At 46.0% G+C, this 17,278-nt stretch overlaps 4 protein-coding genes across 5 annotated transcripts; 1 reads left to right on the forward strand and 3 right to left on the reverse strand.

Annotated features, from left to right (window-relative positions):
- Nucleotides 1-1,461: 1,461 nt before the first annotated feature.
- Nucleotides 1,462-3,657, reverse strand: LOC541686 (false DAD1). Its single transcript, NM_001317108.1, has 6 exons — nt 3,547-3,657; nt 3,270-3,368; nt 3,123-3,170; nt 2,064-2,151; nt 1,919-1,962; nt 1,462-1,831 (listed from the first exon to the last, which is right to left on the reverse strand). Exons 2-6 carry the CDS (start codon nt 3,348-3,350, stop codon nt 1,748-1,750), a joined length of 345 nt encoding a protein of 114 aa, NP_001304037.1. The 5' UTR covers nt 3,351-3,368; nt 3,547-3,657; the 3' UTR covers nt 1,462-1,747.
- Nucleotides 3,658-3,937: 280 nt separating this feature from the next.
- LOC100272453 (uncharacterized) lies at nt 3,938-8,054 on the reverse strand. Of its 2 annotated transcripts, XM_008660009.3 has the most exons (8): nt 7,598-8,054; nt 6,149-6,229; nt 6,010-6,069; nt 5,523-5,566; nt 5,385-5,427; nt 4,793-4,864; nt 4,601-4,702; nt 3,938-4,243 (listed from the first exon to the last, which is right to left on the reverse strand). In XM_008660009.3, exons 1-8 carry the CDS (start codon nt 7,910-7,912, stop codon nt 4,124-4,126), a joined length of 837 nt encoding a protein of 278 aa, XP_008658231.1. In that variant the 5' UTR covers nt 7,913-8,054; the 3' UTR covers nt 3,938-4,123. The 2 variants fall into 2 exon arrangements, with proteins under 2 accessions (XP_008658231.1, NP_001140399.1); NM_001146927.1 differs by having other exon boundaries at nt 3,970-4,702; nt 7,598-7,941.
- Nucleotides 8,055-9,985: 1,931 nt separating this feature from the next.
- On the reverse strand, nt 9,986-15,427 carry LOC100383550 (uncharacterized). Its single transcript, NM_001398748.1, has 4 exons — nt 14,706-15,427; nt 13,581-14,616; nt 12,227-13,034; nt 9,986-12,052 (listed from the first exon to the last, which is right to left on the reverse strand). The coding sequence occupies exons 2-4, from the start codon at nt 14,555-14,557 to the stop codon at nt 10,295-10,297; spliced, it is 3,543 nt and encodes a 1,180-aa protein (NP_001385677.1). The 5' UTR covers nt 14,558-14,616; nt 14,706-15,427; the 3' UTR covers nt 9,986-10,294.
- LOC118473294 (uncharacterized) lies at nt 13,587-15,088 on the forward strand. The gene has a single exon (XM_035962501.1). It carries the CDS (start codon nt 14,582-14,584, stop codon nt 14,945-14,947), a length of 366 nt encoding a protein of 121 aa, XP_035818394.1. The 5' UTR covers nt 13,587-14,581; the 3' UTR covers nt 14,948-15,088.
- Nucleotides 15,428-17,278: the final 1,851 nt, after the last annotated feature.

Below are 17,278 nucleotides of genomic sequence, written 5' to 3' on the forward strand. Positions count from 1 at the left end.
TATCCATATCTTAGTGCAATTGGAGCACTTATGTATCTAGCAAACAATACAAGACCCGATATTGCTTTTGCGGTAAATTTACTTGCTAGATATAGTGCATCCCCTACCAAACGCCATTGGACCAGAATCAAAAATATTCTTTGATACCTCCATGGCACGGCAGATCTCGGTCTATTCTACAGAAGAAATCAAGATCCTAGCCTCGTAGGGCACACAGATGCTGGTTATCTTTCAGACCCCCATAATGGAAGGTCTCAAACTGGATTTGTATTTCTGAATGGTGGAACTGCTATTTCTTGGAAGTCATCCAAGCAAACTCTAGTAACAACATCCACTAATCATTCAGAGATTATTGCCTTGTATGAAGCTTCACGTGAATGTGTCCGGCTTCGAAGGGTGATTAATCACATTCAATCATCATGTGGGATTCATTCCATTGAATCACCCACTATTATCTATGAAGATAATGCTGCTTGTGTTGCTCAGATGCAACAAGGTTATATCAAGAGCAATGTTACCAAACATATCTCCCCCAAGTTATTCTACCCTCATCAACTTCAACAGAGTGGTGAGATTAAGGTCATGCAAACTAAGTCTTGTGACAACCTCGCAGACTTATTCACTAAGTCGCTACCTTATTCCACATTTCAGATATGTGTTAAGGGTATTGGTATACGTCGACTTAGAGATTTGCTTGCATCAGGGGGAGTATCTCTTGATTAATCTAATACTAACATCACATTGTACTCTTTTCCTATATGAGTTTTACTACCATGTTTTCTCATGTTAGGTTTTTGATGAGGCAATGTCAACACAAGCATATGTCAGTCTCTTGATTTTTCCCATCAGGGTTTTTCGACAGAGATACCAAAGACATACCATATACTGTTGATTTTCTCCAAATTTTTTCCAGTGGGTTTTTCTGAAGTTTACACAGTATATTATCGCAAATCACCTTTTGCTTACAGGTTTCAAGGGAGAATATACATAATGGACAACTGCTTAAGGAGGAGTGTTACGAAAAGTAAGCAGTTGTTGACTCCTTTCTAACCGGCATTCTCCAAGGGACGTGCCCCTGCACGATCCCCATGTACGGACATGGCTTTTGGCCACTCCTTTAGGCTTGATTTGGTGATCCGGGATCCCGGGAGGATCGGAGGGGATTGAGGGGGAAATTAGTTCATTTCCCCCTCAATCCCCTCCAATCCTCCCGGGATTCCCTTGTCACCAAATCAACCCTTAGTGTCTCTTTCTCTTGTATAAATATCAAAAGCAATAAAGGATACGGTGCTCCTTTTTCATTTCATTCTCGCACAACAGTTTCCATTCTACACATTCTTCTTGCTCCCCCAAACATGCCCTAACTGTATGTGTTACACCTTTCTCCAAATCTCAATTTTTTATAGAACAAAAAAAAACCAACCTAGAACTGAGATGTGTTCTAGAAATGGAAAAATGTGTGTCTCGACAATTCCCAGGAATTGCTTATTTGCAGCATACCTTAGTGAAAAATGAATTATATCTTCTTCAAATAAAGAACATGCTAGGTCACATTCTCAGCGCTGGGCAAACTGTCCATTCGACTAATAGTTCCCTCCGGGAATACTCAGCTTACACAAGTAATCCTTCAACAGATCATATGGATATTCGACATCACGATCACAACAGTTCCAAACATTTAAAGGCAACAATCAGCGACCACAACCTGGGGCTACAAAACCTTTAACCAACATGGTGCAGCAGTTGCTTATCCGAGGAAATTCATGATCACCAGGTGGAGCACCAGATTGCATAGGACAAAATCAGCAAAGGCCCTTTCTGGGGGAAGGTCCTGCGGGAAATGTTTTGGAACACGACGTCATGCCATATTTTCGAAGTAGAACGGGTCCTAGCATATGAAGATGGAACGAAGCAATACCTTGAATTCTTTGTTGTCTTTGTTCACTTGAATGCGGAGGCAAACTAAACGAGAGAGGAAAAAAAAAGGTAAAAAGAGAAATGTGTGGGTTAGCTCGTATCATGCAACCAAGATAAAAGGGTTACGAAGCATAAGAAGCTCGTACCAGCAAGAACTGCAGTTCCTATGCATGAAAGAACTCCTGAGAGGAAGGAGTTGAAGGGAAACGACCCAACCAATCCCATGTAAGCAACCTGTTTTATTTTCCACAATAAATAGCATACCAGTAAATCTCTGAAGGTGTTTCGTTTCTACTAGCATCCAAGGGCGATTACTAGATATGTTGCAGAAACAACTCAAATAATAATGTTCAGTTGACAACACAAGTGCGCAAAGATAGCTTGTCCTCAAACCTAAGAACCATGATTGGGGACAACGAATTCTTTGATTTTTTTTGAGAAAATGACAGCTAACAAGTTGATATATCCAATCAGCCACTGAAGAACATACGGTTTGCAAAAGTTACAGTGGTAAGAACGGTGCCACAACATCCACGCAATCAGGTTGCCAACGGCTAGATAAAGCTGAGATTTGCAAGTTGACTGCTGTGTTGTAACCAGTGACTGAGAAGAGTTGCAAACTGAATAAGAATGTACAGTTGACAAAGCAAGAGCATAAGAAAATAAGGACGATAAGTTCATCTTTCCAGTCAAACACTGAAGAGCATACAGAATTTTGCAAAAGTTCAACTGAAGGCACATCACTACAGCACCCAGGCAGTAAGGTTGCCAACAGTTAGGCAGAGCAGAAATATGCAAGTTTGACCGTTTGCAATCCACAACTTAGAATTACATACACAACATATCAGTTGATGGCTTTAGCAGAGCAGCCTTCTCATAATATTTCTTGTGCATGTAGCTGATGACTGCCTACCTACCCACTGCTATATCACAATCAAACGACAAGGCCGTGTGTTTTGGCGTGTCCCATGTTAGGTTTAGCCAAAACCGAAATCTAGAAATCCACATGGATAGTATAGTATACACTCCAGGCGGAATCATGTTAGGAAAGAACATTGGCTGATGCGGGATAGTATAGTATACACTCCAGGCTATTCAGATGAATTCCCCTAACCATGTTTCGAGGCTTTCAACACTATTTGAACAAGATGGTTGCACATATGAAGACATAAGCGAGTGTTCTAGAAGAAAAAAAAAACTTATACCTGAATAAGGGCAGTGGCAACCGCAAAACCCACGTAGAGGTCAATAATCTGCAGGTGTGTCAGCACACGGAGTAGTTAGAGGGAATAGAGGACGACCGCGGGGGGAGATGGGAGAAGGGGAGGTCGGATCGAGTAAGGCTAGGCTACCTTGAGATTTGTTGGTGTGGCAGCGTACGCCTTGCCGAGGGACTGGATCAGGAGCTTCGCGTCGCTGGTGGCCCTCGGCATCTTGGAATCCCCTCTCGTCTTCTCCACGTGAGGTGAGGATATAACCAGAAAGGAGCAGGTCATAGTCAGATCAGATCAGATCCGAAGACGCAATCAGACCAGATCCGAAGACGCGGAGGTAAGCAAGTAGCTCGAGTGAGGGTTCGGGTGATCGGTTTCGCACGGCAGCAAGGAGGAAGGGAAGGGGTGGGCGTACCTGGTGGAGTGCTCGTCGCCGGCGAAGAACTGGGCAGCTGGCGTCGGGGTCGGGCAGCGGCCAGAGGCTGTTTCGCTTCGGCGGCCGAGGGGGACGGGGTTTTTCTCTTCCTCTCGACTCTGGACCGTATCGTGTTTCCTGGGCTGGGCCGTCGTTCCTTCTCTACGTTTTTTTTTTTTTTTGCAGTTTCTCTCTATCACTCGCTCTCTTTCCTTGATTCACTTTTTTTTTGTTGCAGTTTCTCTCGTTCCGTATTTGCTAGTATTGTTTTTTATCCTTCCTGGTTTCATTTTTTTATTTTTTTCATGGAACGGTGCCAGTATTAGTTTCAGGCTCACCGTAGATTATTGGCACTCCAGAACTTCCTCTCGCATTTGCCTTAACAAGAAGATCATCAACAGAGCACGAGTAGCACAGATGATTGATTGATAATCCCGAATTTTGCTTGTCGCGTTTGCATGCACAGATGCACCCCATGGTTACAGGTCCCAGTATAGGTAGGGGCGACAAACAGCAAGGCTAAAACAGCAGAACAGGAAGAACAGTCACTACGTACGATGCCCTACTCCTAAAATTTTCACATCACTCTGTCCAGCCATCTTGGTGACCTCAGCGACGGCTTTATCCCAAGCTTCGCCAGGAATACCGTATACATCACATGCAGGAGGAAGACGAAGAACCCACAATTAAGTAGAAGCTGCACTAGGAAAGGAAGAGTTAAAAGCTCGGAACAGCACATCCGGTAAACCCTGCTTAGGTCATGTACAATGGATGTCTTGAGTTGTGTTTTCGAGTGTGTCTAGGGGATGAATGTAAAAAAACTCAAGACATGTATCTTGACGAAGACACAGTGTCTTAGCTCTATGTTCGAGACATGAGACTAGCTGATTGGTCACTTTAATTTATTAAATGTTCTGATTGGTACAATGAATATGGTAAGACACATATTTTAGACATGTCCACTGTAATATGTTGTGTTTTAGTTGTGTCTTATACTTGGAGTACCGTGTAACAGTGTCTAGGTTGTACATGCCCTTATGAGATCAGGAATTACCAGTGTCCCAAAGAGTAGATATATTGTGCCCATGGAAGGAATTGTGTTCACGCCAGCTGCCGTCAGGATGTATGTCAACGAAGCATGAATGTTAACCGTTATCTGAAATGGAATACAGGTTACTGAACAGAACCAGCTCACTCTTAGTCTTACTCAGTCTACTCTTAAACCTGAATAAGGGAGTGCAGGTACCAGCGCGAGAATATTTTCTCTTATCAGAAACGATGACACTAGCACGTAACCACAAGCTCCCAGGGCACGGACCTACAAGACAGATTGTAGTGTTGGGCTCAGTATGATCCTTAAACTTGTCTCCAAGTACCATTCAAATTCCTAAATCTTATAATGCAGGCTTGGTTTCCCTAATGTTGTCAAGTGTGAGCTCCTAATGTCCACAGTTAGCATTTACATTCATATGTTTGTAATGATTTGGCAATTCTTGAGTAGTGTCGTGTAAGTGTGTTCATGGTACTGAGAGCAATAGACCTCGTGTGCAAGAGTTAACAAGTATAAGGACCTACTACTCGTTTTAAAAAAGGCTCCGCAAAGATAAGACAAGAACTAACACCAAGATTAATAAGATTTACAACTATAACAATGCTGTAAGCTGACAGTTTGATTCTTATATGTAGAACGATAAATTTATGCATGACTAACTCCACAAGCTCCGCAAAGAAGTTTGTAGTGAGGCTACAGGTTTGTACACAGAAGTCAGGATGTTTAAAATGCCGTGTACAATCTATATGGGTCAGAAAGATAACTAAAACAAAGTCAGAGAATTTACAATGGAGCAGAGGATGATGGAGACAATCCAGTTGGTCTCCAATCTGATTATAGAGGAAGAAAAAATGTCATCGCTTGCGGGTTAAAGAAGCCGATGACGAAAGCAGAAGCTTCAATATTTAACCTCTGTACTTCTCACCTCCAAACAGTACCCATGATGAGACCAACTACTCCATGCATTAGCTGCAAAAAAAAAATGCAAGGAGTGCAGTTCAGCCTGAATGCAGAATCATTGTATTCTTTAAATCTGACAAATATAAGTAGCTATAAAATGTAAAAGTATATTAAGGAGAAAATTGACTACAAAAATCATAACTGGGATAGTATAAGAGATATTGCCGCAACATGATAGATATACCCAGCTGTTGCTATTTAAAACATGTAAATCTTGGATGATCTTTCACAGCAAACAATCTTTTATTATCATAATAAGCATTTTTCTAATTGTTTTCCTAGAATGGAATGCTATTATTCATTTCATTGTTTGCTTTGCCAATAAAGCACCCAAGTCAACAGCAGCATCGATGGTTAGCTTTTAAGGAAATGTGACAAATAGTTAGTTTTGGATGTTTTAACCACAGAGTTGCAGCTGAACCTACTAACTCATAAGGAAGAACTTTGCTTACCAGATAAGTTGACGCTTTTACAGGGCCAGATAATGTGAATAGCAGTAAAACAGTAGCCACCTGGTGAGGCATTTCAAGGAACAGCTGTATAAGTTTGGCAAAACAAAACAAAAAAGCGAAGCGATTTAATTGGACTTACCACGGTTTTCCTGCTGGCTTCTAGTCCCCATCTTAATGAGGAAATGACTATCGGCAATGGGAAAAAGCAACTGAAATAATTCTGCATCAACATAAAATAAAAGAATAAATTTGCTTCATAGGCATAGGATTGGAATCAAATCTGCAGTGCTAAACACGTCATTAAAAAACCATGGCTTGCTAACGCCATCACAAATGGCACACACTCTGATGCCCGTCACCAATAGTGTGTCATCACATTCTGATGCTGTTCCATATGCCACCTCCTGCATACATCCCTTCTCTTGTGTCCCTGCTCGCAGGTAGAGCTGTCTCATCTCAGCACCTCCTCCACCCCACTACCCCACCAGCCACACGCACACCTCAAACATACGTATCTGACTCCCGTAGTACTATGTACAAAATTCCCAAAAGGCAGTAGAGTTTAGGCTTAGGCTTGGTTGCACAAGCATAACGGCTTCTAAGGCTGTCTCCAGCAGCGTCCCCTAAATTCCATCCTCTAAAGGAATATTCTCTGTCTTTTACAACACGCTCTAAAAGATCCTGTCCTCTATATCTTCTCAGTCTGCAGCAACGTCTCCTAAATTCGGTCCTCTAAAGCTACAGCGTTAACAGATTTCGTTTTTCCATTCATTTAGCTTTTTTGTTTTGTTTCCATTACATGCAATAAAATGGATGCGCAAAATAGTATATTTAATTAATTTGCAATTACTATTTTCCTAAATAATGTGTGATTAATAATTTCAAATTTAGGGTCAAATTAGTACAAAGTGAAGTTCATCATGAGATGTAACATGCATTTGTCAACTAATTCTTATTTGAAAAAAAATCCCCTCACGCCTTAAATGTGGAAGGGTCCCCTCACGTCTTGAATGCAGAGCCACCGTCGCACCTTCTCCTAGTCGCATGTGGAATGCCTGCCGTCGTAGCTCGCAGATGGATAGCGGACGGAGAGAGAACCTCTACGTTTAGCGGTGGAAGGACGTCCTATATTATTTAGCGGACCATTTACCGGTCGTTGCTGGAGGGAAAAAGGACGTCAATATACGCTAAATCTAAGGAAGAGGACCATTTACAGATCCTTGCTGGAGACAGTCTAATTACATATGCCGATCGTTCGACATTGAATCAGCTAGTACGAAACCGGTGAGAATGTCCTCATAACGAATCTTAGATAACAATTATAGTCTTATAGAAGAGCATGTCGGACCGACGTACCAGCACGGTAGCTGCATTTTCTGGATGGAAGGTTCTTACAGCAAAGCTAAGCAAGAAAACACTCCCCTCCCCAATCCTCGTTCAATGTTGTCTCCTCCGACTGTGAGTTCAGTCCCAATGCATGGCGGGCATCGGGCAAGGTGTTTCGTTTGCTAAGTACTGTAACAACGCAGACTAGGAAAATACAGGAAGAGGCGCGGAGCGGAGAATGAAGAAAGGGGAGCAGAGCAACCTCAATGGCGAGGGAATTGCTGAGGAAGTAGGCCAGCCCAGCGACGGCCGCGAACATGGCGCACTCCACGAGCTCCCGCGTCCTGTGGAGCGCCTCCCCTAGGCCCTCCTCTCCACCGTCTTCATCACCCTCCACGTGGCCCCACTTCTGCTCGCGCGCCGCCGCCGCTACCCGAGCCCCGGGTGCGGAGAAGACGGCGAGGGAGCTCCTGAGGCCCCGCGATGAGGCGGTGGCCGACTGGCGGCACGCGGGGGCGGACCGCGGCGGTGGAGAGACCAGGAGGAGCTGGTGCGGGCAGCGGTGGAGGCCGCGCATAGTCCTCCGGCGCCGCCACGGCCGCCGAGAAGAGGGAGGGAGATACGGATGAGGTGGAGAGGAGAGGAGGGGAAGGGTGAGGCCTTGGTCCTCCCACTGGCATCAGGACCCACTCGTCTGGTTAGGTCAGGCTGTCAGTGAATGTGTGCGTTGGCAGACTCGCGTGGGACAGGATGAAGATAACTGACACGTGGGACCCTTGTAGCCACGTCGGTATTTACACCTTCTGAAAGAATAAAAAACGTATTTGCTTCAAAACATTTGATATAAAAGTATCAATGTCAATGACGCTAAATAGTAATGCATTCCATGACGAATTTAGTAAAAGCATTCTAAATACTAATATTTTAGTAAATTCAAATACTAGAATTTATATGTATAGTGATGTTTATTTTATTGTATTTAGAAAAAATGTCACTTGTGCTGTAATAATTAAAATTCAAATGATTGTGTATTATGTGATTTGTGAGATCATGATTGTGTTAAACATAATAGTGACTTTGAGTTGTGACATCTACATGTTTGTTGGTTATTATATATTTATTTTTATCTTATTGTTATCTCTTGATAATTGATATATTTGTAATTGTTATTATACAATGGTGTCCTTGGTGTTCCTTATCAAGGATTTGTCTTCATTGAGCCTTGTCCGATTATTCCATTCCAGATGGATTGAATATGATTAGCAAAATAGAAAATAATTGACTTGATAGAGATTTAAACTCACTTGATCACGTCCAATTCAGGGCTTGTTCATTTTCATCTTAATCCATATGAATTAGAGGGGATTGAGTGGGTTTAAATCCATAGCAAGTTAAAATCTCTAGTAAAAATTTCCAAACATATCCAATCCATATGGCGTAGAAATAACAGAACAAAGCCTCATATGGATTGAGATTAAGGGATAGGCTCTAAGCGTTTTCAACAGAGACTGAGAAATCAGTTTCAGAGAACTCGCCAGGGATCGACTTAAAGATGGCAATGGGGACCTGATCCTTGATTCCCATGCGATAGATTCTTCTAATAGGGAAGAGGAATGAGTAAGTTTCTTCCCCTACGGGGATGTAAAATGGGTAAAATTTCTTCTCCGACGGATAAACAGGGACGAGGATGGGAAAACATTCCCTATTTATGTTCACCGCGGGGACCCGTTAAACTTGCATGCAACTATTTTCATGCGCTAGTTGATAATATAAATAAATAATTACCTTGTCAAGAGATTACTAATTATAAAAATATGTTCATTTTGATGCACATATAATGATTTTTTACATGTGATAATATTTATAAGTGATAATGTTTTACATTAATAATAAAGAACGTAAACCTTAATTATAATTTAAGTGGTGAGGGACATTCCATCGGGAATTTATTCCCGTGAGCAACGAAGATAGTGGAAAAACGTTACGCGCGAGCATTCGTAGGAATCCCGTGAGAAAATCATCTCATGGGACGGAGATGGAAAGCTATCCTGACAAGAAATTTCTTGTGGATGATAAAATATTTTCGTAGGACGGAGATGAGAAGCTATTTCGTGACGAGAAAATTTTCGGTTGTCATCCTGGAGCGTCCCCACGCCGCGTTACCAGCCCTAGAGGATACGATACGATGGATTAACAAAGGGGAAATAAATTGAGAATGCATTCCTCTCGGAAAATAAAAAGAAAAGTGTAAAAATACACGAAAATAAATCGTTGGCAACTTGCATCTACAAACACGTCAAAAAAGCAGTCGCTGTTCTTGATGACATCATAGCAGGCATTACAAACGACCGCTGGCACATGTGGCCTTAGAAAACCTCAATGGATCGGTGGTACCAAACCCACGAGAAACCAACGAATGGTGAGTGCGGTGAATGGGTCATGGACAGAGACAGCCTGACCTTTTCTTGATCATGGCGGTGGCGGTGCACGGCACGACTCCATGTGGATGCCGGTCAGGCAACTCCGCGTGGAGCGCCAGTTGCCAGGTCTTGCAGACCCAGCACCAGCAACGGCCAAAAAAAAAAGACTACTCGCTTACCTCACCTACTGCACCCAGCATGATGAGACATTTCAAAGGCTCGCAGCAACATCCAACAAAAGACTGGAAATTTGGGGCTCCACGTTTAATTGTCCAACATAACCAAATTATGGGACCAGAACATGTATTTTATATATAGCAAAAACAAAAGAACAAAAGAACTACTACTATAGCTCATCATAAGAGTATTATCAGCTTCGACAACAAAAAAGTAGCCAGTTCGACAGTCAGGATCCCACATTCCCCCCAGCAGCTTCGTCCTCAGATAGTGAACCGCTGCAACCAGGAACTGATGCAGAGCAACGCAAGGATCCCACTGCGACGAAGCATGCATGAATCCGCCATTGGCCCAGAGAGCTTTCAGGGGAATGTGAACGACCCACCAATCTGCTGGTTCTGGGACGGCGGGTTGATGGCCACCCACAGCAGCGAGATGGTGATGGAGAGGAGGCCCGCCCAGACGAAGACGATGGTCGGCGTGCGGCCCCTCCGCCCCATCAGGCCCTTGGCGAACGGGTACAGGTGCGCCAGCACCCAGAAGCTGAAGAAGACGCCGCCCAGCAGCTTGCTCCACTGCGGGATCTCGCTGTAGATGGTGCGGCTGAACCCGACCGCGATGCCGATCAGGTTCACCATCATGATCACGATGGGCGGGATCATCAGCGACGTCCACTTGACGATGTACAGGTCCGCGAACTCGTCGTCCACGTCGTCGCCGCCCGACTTGGACGTCAGAGTGAAGGAGATCTCGATGCCCGCCACCACCTTCAGCAGGCCCTGCAGCACGGCCGCCAGGTGCGCGCTCGTGCCGCCGATCAGCCAGAACTGCTCGTTCCGCCACCACTCCTCCAGGCTGATCCCCGACCACTTGATCTCCAGCACCGCCAGCAGGCACAGCGTCAGCGTGATCACCAGCAGGTACGTCAGGAACGTCACGTTCAGCGTCTTCACGATGAACTGCCCCGAGAACAGCGACAGCGCCGGCAGGAAGCAGTAGACGATCAGGAAGATGGACGTGAACGGGTAGATACCCACGTTCAGGTACGCGATCCTCTGCAAGAACTTCATTCTGCGGCTCGCCAGCAGCGCGTTGTTGCGGGAGAAGAAGATCTCCACTGATCCAGTAGCCCACCGGAGCACCTGGTGGAGACGGTCGGTCAGGTTGATGGGCGCGGTGCCGCGGAAGGCGTCACGCTTGGTGACACAGTACACCGACTTCCAACCCCGGTTGTGCATCCGGTACCCAGTGACCACATCCTCCGTCACCGAGCCATAGATCCAACCAACACGGTGGCCCCACTCGGTCTTGTCTTCGTACCAGCATGAGATGACACTGACGGCCTCAGCGACTGTGGATGCATCCAGAAGGTCACGGGGGACAGTGAGAGCACCGGGAGGGCGGCCGTTCTTGACACCAGGGTGATCAGCAAGCGGGCGCCCTTGGAACTCAGCAATCGGAATGGAGTCGATGAGGAAGCTCGAGTTACCAAACTTCTTGGGGAACGACGACATGTTCATTTCATCCTCGTCGAAGTCTGCCATCCTTAGAGCCCGGGTCTCCTCCGGTGCAGCGGCTGAAGCTTTGATCTTGCGTCTCTGGGGGAAGCAACAGCTGCAGCAGCCACCGTGCTCCTTGGAGCGCGGAGGGTCAAATCCATATAGGGCAACACGGCGGAAAAGGCAGCCAGTGCCAACATAGACTGGTCCCATGAGACCATCCAGCGCGCGCATGTTGACGTCGAAGAAGACGGTGTTGTGGTTGGCATAGCGATCTGATGGATCGATGCCCTCAAACCGCTGCGGGAACTGGACATAACCAATGCGGTCGCCACCACGGTCCATCATGAAGCACATCCCTTCGCGGAAAGCTTGCGAGTTGTAGACATAGTGATCACAGTCGAGGTTGAGGATGAAGGGGCCATTTGACATGACAGCAGATGAACGGACCAGAGCATTCATCGCTCCAGCCTTCTTGTTGTGATCATAACCAGGCCGCTTCTCTCGGGACACATACACCAGCATTGGCAAACGGATGTCGACCTCGGTGAAATCAAGAGGTCTGCCTTCATCACCGGTGCTGCCGTACAAGGGATCGTCACTGGGAGGTTTCAGCATCACCTGAAGCACAGAACAACGACGGATTAGGTGCCAGTTTTTTCTTGTCAACGACTAGAGTAGCAGAATCAACTATACTTCCTACTGACTGTGTGTAATACCGAGCACCAATGTATGCTATGGTATATTTTCTTTCTTTATGTACAGAAACGACAGTCATGTAAGATGCATATATACCTGAATAATTCCAGCATGATCACCACGGGTATGCTCAGCAGAAGGTTGAATCCAAGTACCAGGCCAGTGAGTGCCATCAGCCATCCATGTAGCTTTAGGGATCTTAACAGGCTCCACTGCATCATCAAGAGCGGCCTCACGCTGCCTCTTCATAGCCTTGATTTCCTCTCTGGCATGGTACGCATCAGAGCGTCGGCGTATCGAGTCAGGCAGACCATTGATCCTGACCTTGAACTCGTCATACTCCCTCTTGACCCTCCTCCTGTCCTTGACAAAATCCTGGCGAACCTTGTTCTTGTATGGGTCCTTCTTAAGATTGAAGTAGCTGTCAGGATTGCGAGGCTCAATGTTGTGCTTGCGACAGAAAGGAACCCACATATTAGCAAAGCTAGCAGCTTCAGCCATGGCTTCAAAAGTCAGGAGAGCCCCTCCATCATCAGAAACATAGCAAGAAAGCTTCTCCACAGGGTAGTCAGCAGCAAGGATGGACAGGATAGTGTTTGCTGTGACCAGTGGAGGTTCTTTCTCCGGATCAGCAGTAGACACAAATATATCAAGCCCTGGTAAATCCGACCGTCCAGTAGGGTTGGACGGCGTTGGGGTCTCAAACTTGTCTTTCAGGACGGCAAGGTCGGTGGCCCGGTTCACAGGGCACAGCTTTGGCAGCTGGTCGAGCAGCCATGAAAAACCAAACCAGAGTTCGCAGACAACAGACATGCCCCAGAGCCAAATGGCATCCTCATTCTTGTGCTTAATTCTCCAAGTAAGGAACAGACCAAGGACGGCCATGCGGATAAGAATGAGAAGCCTGCAGAAAGCACCAGAGCCGCCGAGGTTAATATACAGGACATTGTTACAATGAAACAATTGCACATCTATTTTGCTACAGAAACAAAGGATGACTGACTATACGATGAAGTTGTGGGGATGTAATAAAAATGCACAAGTTGGGAAGCATTCTGCAATTTCAACAGCAAATCCATACAAGATAGGTGTGAATGTAGTAGTGACTATTATTAAGTTTCAGATGTTTGTAACATGGTAGAGATCAGACGTACAGGACAGATCTAAGAATCTGACAACTCACCTAACCTATAGTTTGTTCAACAGATCACAACAACGGAAACTAATCAACAAATCCAGGTCTAACCGAAGTTTGACTCAGAATCAGGGTATAATATATTTTTTAAATATGTGAACGCAAATAAAAACCACCAAGTGGATCACAGGCAGAACAACAGTGCATTCCAAATTCAAACCGCCCTTGTGTGTGCACATGAATGATGGATCCAATTCACATTCACGGTTGAAAAGAAAGACAATGCATTTCAGGCAGGTAAAGGCATGCATTTACCTGTATGGGCTGAGTACTCCAGCAGGGATGGAAAGCTTCCGAGTGAGCGGCCTCCATGGCTTGGTGGTGAACTCGGCCGGCTGTCCATCAGCTCCACCTCCACCCAAGCCGCCTGCAGCGTCCACCTCATTCTCCTTGGGCCAGATAGCATTGCCATACCCATACGTCCCCTTGGTCTCGAAGAGCCAGCGGTTGTGGTCCCAGTCTCCGGTCTGGCTCCTGGTCATGGCCTTCTGGGAGCGCATGATGGAGAGCCTCCTCTCCATCCTGGAAGCAGCGGCGCCAGGCGGCGGGGGCAGCGAGAGCGTAGGCCTGCCCCCGGCTGTGGCATCAGCGGCAGCGCCAACGACGTCGTCAAGCTCCGTGTTCTTGTATGGCTCCTTGCACCCGGGGCAGATGGCACCGGCGTTCTTGACGGCGTCGGCGAAGCACTCGGCGCAGATCTTGAAGTCGCACTCACAGGGGAGGATGTCGTCGCCGCGCTCGTCGCTCATGACGTTGGCGTCGCAGCCGTTGACGGCGCAGGAGGAGCCCCTGGCCCCCGCCATCTGCGGGTGGCTGGCCTCCGAGTCGATGACCTTGTCCATGAGGTGCGCGCGCGTGACACTGTTGAAGCCGCCCGTGAAGAGGGAGTTGGAGACGTACTGCTCCTCCACGCGGGCGGAGATGGCCGGGTCCATGGGCTGGTTGTCGGGCGTGGCCGGGATGTGGACGTGGTAGCTGGCGAACTGCTCGTCGCGGTCGGGGGACATGTCGACGCCGGCGGCGCCGAGCTCGCTGTCGAGGTCGTCGCGGGAGTAGCTGACGTAGCGTCCCGAGCGGGTGCGGCGGGCGAAGGTGACCATGGGGCGGTCGCCGCCCGGGGCGGCGGCCGCCTGCGCGCGGGCGTCGTCGCTTCCGCCGCCGGAGAAGGACATGCGCGAGAGGCGGCTGCTGTTGCTGTGGCGGAGGCCGCCGCCGCCGCCGGTGGAGGCCATGGCGGGCGGCCCGGGTACTGGAGGATGCAGGTACGGATCGGTCAGTGGCGGTGGCTGATCTGCAAGACGGAAGCGGAAGCGGAAGCGGAAGCGTCAGAGACGGATGCAATGGAGGGGCATCTATCGACTGAAGCAAGTGTGTGTATACCAATCAAAACCGGCAGATTTCGCTGCGGAAGGACAGAAAAAAGATGGCAACTTTTTTTTTTTTTGGTCCTCCTTGCGAATTGCGAACGGAAAGCAAATCCGACAAAGACCGAGAAATCAGGGCGGAACCCCGGGACAGGATTCAAAGCAAGAAGCAGCGGCGCGCACGCAGATTCAGATGGGGGAGAAGCAGGGAGGGAGGGGAGGAAGCCAGGGGCCACAGCAGGAAGTAGAGTGAGGTAGCGGCGGCGGCCGGATCTGTGAAGCTCCTTGCTCTTCTTTGAACGACGAATGGAACCTGAGTTGAATGAACTAAAATAGAAGCGGTAGGAAGGACAGAGAGAAGCGAAGGGGCAGAGGAGAGGAGGGGACGGCGGTGGCAAATGAATGGAACGAGGAAGGGGGAGCGCCGGGTACTAGTAGTAGTAGCCGTGGGTGGGGACGGGGTGGCCGGACGGGAGGGTTGGTGAGCTCGGCGTCGCCGCTCCGAGTTGGGGACAGACAGGAAGCAGGAGTTGGAAGACGAACAAGTCCACAGGAAGCAGCAAGCGAGCTCGCGTGAGTGGCGTGAGAGAGAGGAGCAAGACGCGGACACGAGCGAGGGACGCGGATTTGGGTTGGGAGCTAGCGAAACGGGCAACCAACGCGGCCTCGCTTCACATGAGGGTTGGTTGCTGATTGCAGCAGCGGAGACGAGCAGGCGGTGCCCAAAAAAATTTCAAACAAAAGGAGGCGACAGGCTGATGGCGATTGGTATATACGCGTCATGCTGCTACTAATTCAAAGGCTTCATGTTAAAGCGTCTTTCGGCTTGCACATGGGATTGGGATGCGATGACGGTGTGCGGAACAGGGTTTACTAGCCCGTTTAACCTAAAAAACACTACTACTCAGCTGTAACGCTACACTGACCGAAAATCGGTGAAAACAGTTAAAAATCAACTGGTCTTCATTTTAAAATTTTGAAAATGGTTTTCAGATTTAATTGGTCGAGAAACCGTGTTTCTGGGCGGGTGTTTGGATTTCTCTGAAAATTTCAGTGCACATATTTTTAAATTTGAAAAAAACGAACTTCGGTGCGAAACGTTTTTTCGTCAAAATTCGTTGTTTTCATTATCGAAATTGATGGTTCATACTTATGAGATATATATAAGGAAAATATTTACTCTATTATATTTTTCTATTTTTATAATTAAAAAATTAAAAAGAATTTAAAAACGAGCAGGAAACCGAACCTCACTAGTAAAAAAACTTAAAGCCTACGTATTTCTACATGTGGTTTGTTAAAAAACCACCATTAGAAATCAATTTTATCTTTATTTTTTGAGTTTTTCAAACGACCTCGGATGATTAAACTATCAGAAGAAAAGTTGGAAGAAAAGTTGTAGATCTCGAAAAGTTATGAAACTTTGTAATTGACAACTTTTTTATTTAAAATAATCTCGGCTCTCAAAAAATGCATCCCAATTTGTCAAACTTAAAATGCAAATTTTGCAAATGGACTCGGATGGGAAAAAGTATCAAACCAAAATTTGTAGATCTTCAAAAAGTTATTCAACTTTATAGTTAACAACTTTTTTGTTTGAATTAATTTACGGCCTCAAATATTCAATTTAGACTCAATTCGTTATAACACATGGGCGACAAAAATGTAGTGTAAGTACAAGTCACGTTATAAGGCAGAGTGGTAGAGGAGGTTTCGCGCGAGGGTGAGTCACGGGTTTGATTCCTAATCGTATTATAGCATGCGAAAAATACCGCGACTGGTGACTTCGAAGGAGACATGAAGGCGAGTCTTCCTTGATTAATAAATTTTTTGCTATTTCTAGACTATTTTTACGTTTTCTGGAAAAGATTTTTCGTTGTCGTGGCGGTTTTCTTAGCACAATCACCAATACAAATCAATTTCCACTGATGGTTCTTAATTCCCGACTATAAAATGTAATTATTTCTAATAATCTTTAGCATTTGCGCTTCTGAAAAACTTCTGTATAAATAGGTTGAGAATCGTTATTATAGAGATGTTGTATACTAAAGCGTGGAACGGACCGATTTCGAAAAAATTGCCCCAAAAACCATGTTTTTTCGAGCGTTTTTTCCAACTCTTAGGGCTAGTTTGATAACTTTACTTTTTTCATGGGATTTTCAATTTCACAAGGGAAAATGAACTAATTTCCCTTGGAAAATGAAAAACCCTTGAGAAAATATGATTCCCAAACTAGTCCTTACTGGGATGAGACCTTCATACGCCCCCAAACTAATGCCCCTAATTTCTTCTTTGATCCATCGACAACTAGTTGGGATGGTAACGGGTTCAAACCCCACAAATACAGGGTTCACAAATCATACCCATGTTTTGCATCTACACATATTACTCGTGACTGGTACAATATGTTACTCGTACCTGCTACCTGTAGGTATATATCATAAATCCGTAGGGCACACCCACAGTCACATAGTTGCACACATATTTCACATATGTCATATATATATACACACACTTGTGTGTGGATCCACAAGTATGGGTACAACTTTTTTATACCCGCAAGAAAAAAAATGTTGATTTTAGAATCGT

Source organism: Zea mays, chromosome 9, assembly GCF_902167145.1.
Source record: "Zea mays cultivar B73 chromosome 9, Zm-B73-REFERENCE-NAM-5.0, whole genome shotgun sequence".
Classification (NCBI taxonomy): Eukaryota; Viridiplantae; Streptophyta; class Magnoliopsida; order Poales; family Poaceae; genus Zea; species Zea mays.

Excerpts from the sequence above, each read along its gene's own strand:
- LOC100272453 (XM_008660009.3), bottom strand. The coding sequence starts at position 7,912 with ATGCGCGGCCTCCACCGCTGCCCGCACCAGCTCCTCCTGGTCTCTCCA. Across the intron at positions 6,070-6,148 it reads AAGCCAGCAGGAAAACCGTG|GTGGCTACTGTTTTACTGCT; the intron begins GTAAGTCCAATT and ends ATGCCTCACCAG. Across the intron at positions 5,567-6,009 it reads TAAAAGCGTCAACTTATCTG|CTAATGCATGGAGTAGTTGG; the intron begins GTAAGCAAAGTT and ends TTTTTTTTGCAG.
- LOC100383550 (NM_001398748.1), bottom strand. The coding sequence starts at position 14,557 with ATGGCCTCCACCGGCGGCGGCGGCGGCCTCCGCCACAGCAACAGCAGC. Across the intron at positions 13,035-13,580 it reads GGAGTACTCAGCCCATACAG|GCTTCTCATTCTTATCCGCA; the intron begins GTAAATGCATGC and ends TGCTTTCTGCAG. Across the intron at positions 12,053-12,226 it reads ATCATGCTGGAATTATTCAG|GTGATGCTGAAACCTCCCAG; the intron begins GTATATATGCAT and ends TCTGTGCTTCAG.
- LOC118473294 (XM_035962501.1), top strand. The coding sequence starts at position 14,582 with ATGCAGGTACGGATCGGTCAGTGGCGGTGGCTGATCTGCAAGACGGAA.
- LOC541686 (NM_001317108.1), bottom strand. The coding sequence starts at position 3,350 with ATGCCGAGGGCCACCAGCGACGCGAAGCTCCTGATCCAGTCCCTCGGC. Across the intron at positions 3,171-3,269 it reads CCACACCAACAAATCTCAAG|ATTATTGACCTCTACGTGGG; the intron begins GTAGCCTAGCCT and ends ACACACCTGCAG. Across the intron at positions 2,152-3,122 it reads TTGCCACTGCCCTTATTCAG|GTTGCTTACATGGGATTGGT; the intron begins GTATAAGTTTTT and ends AAAATAAAACAG.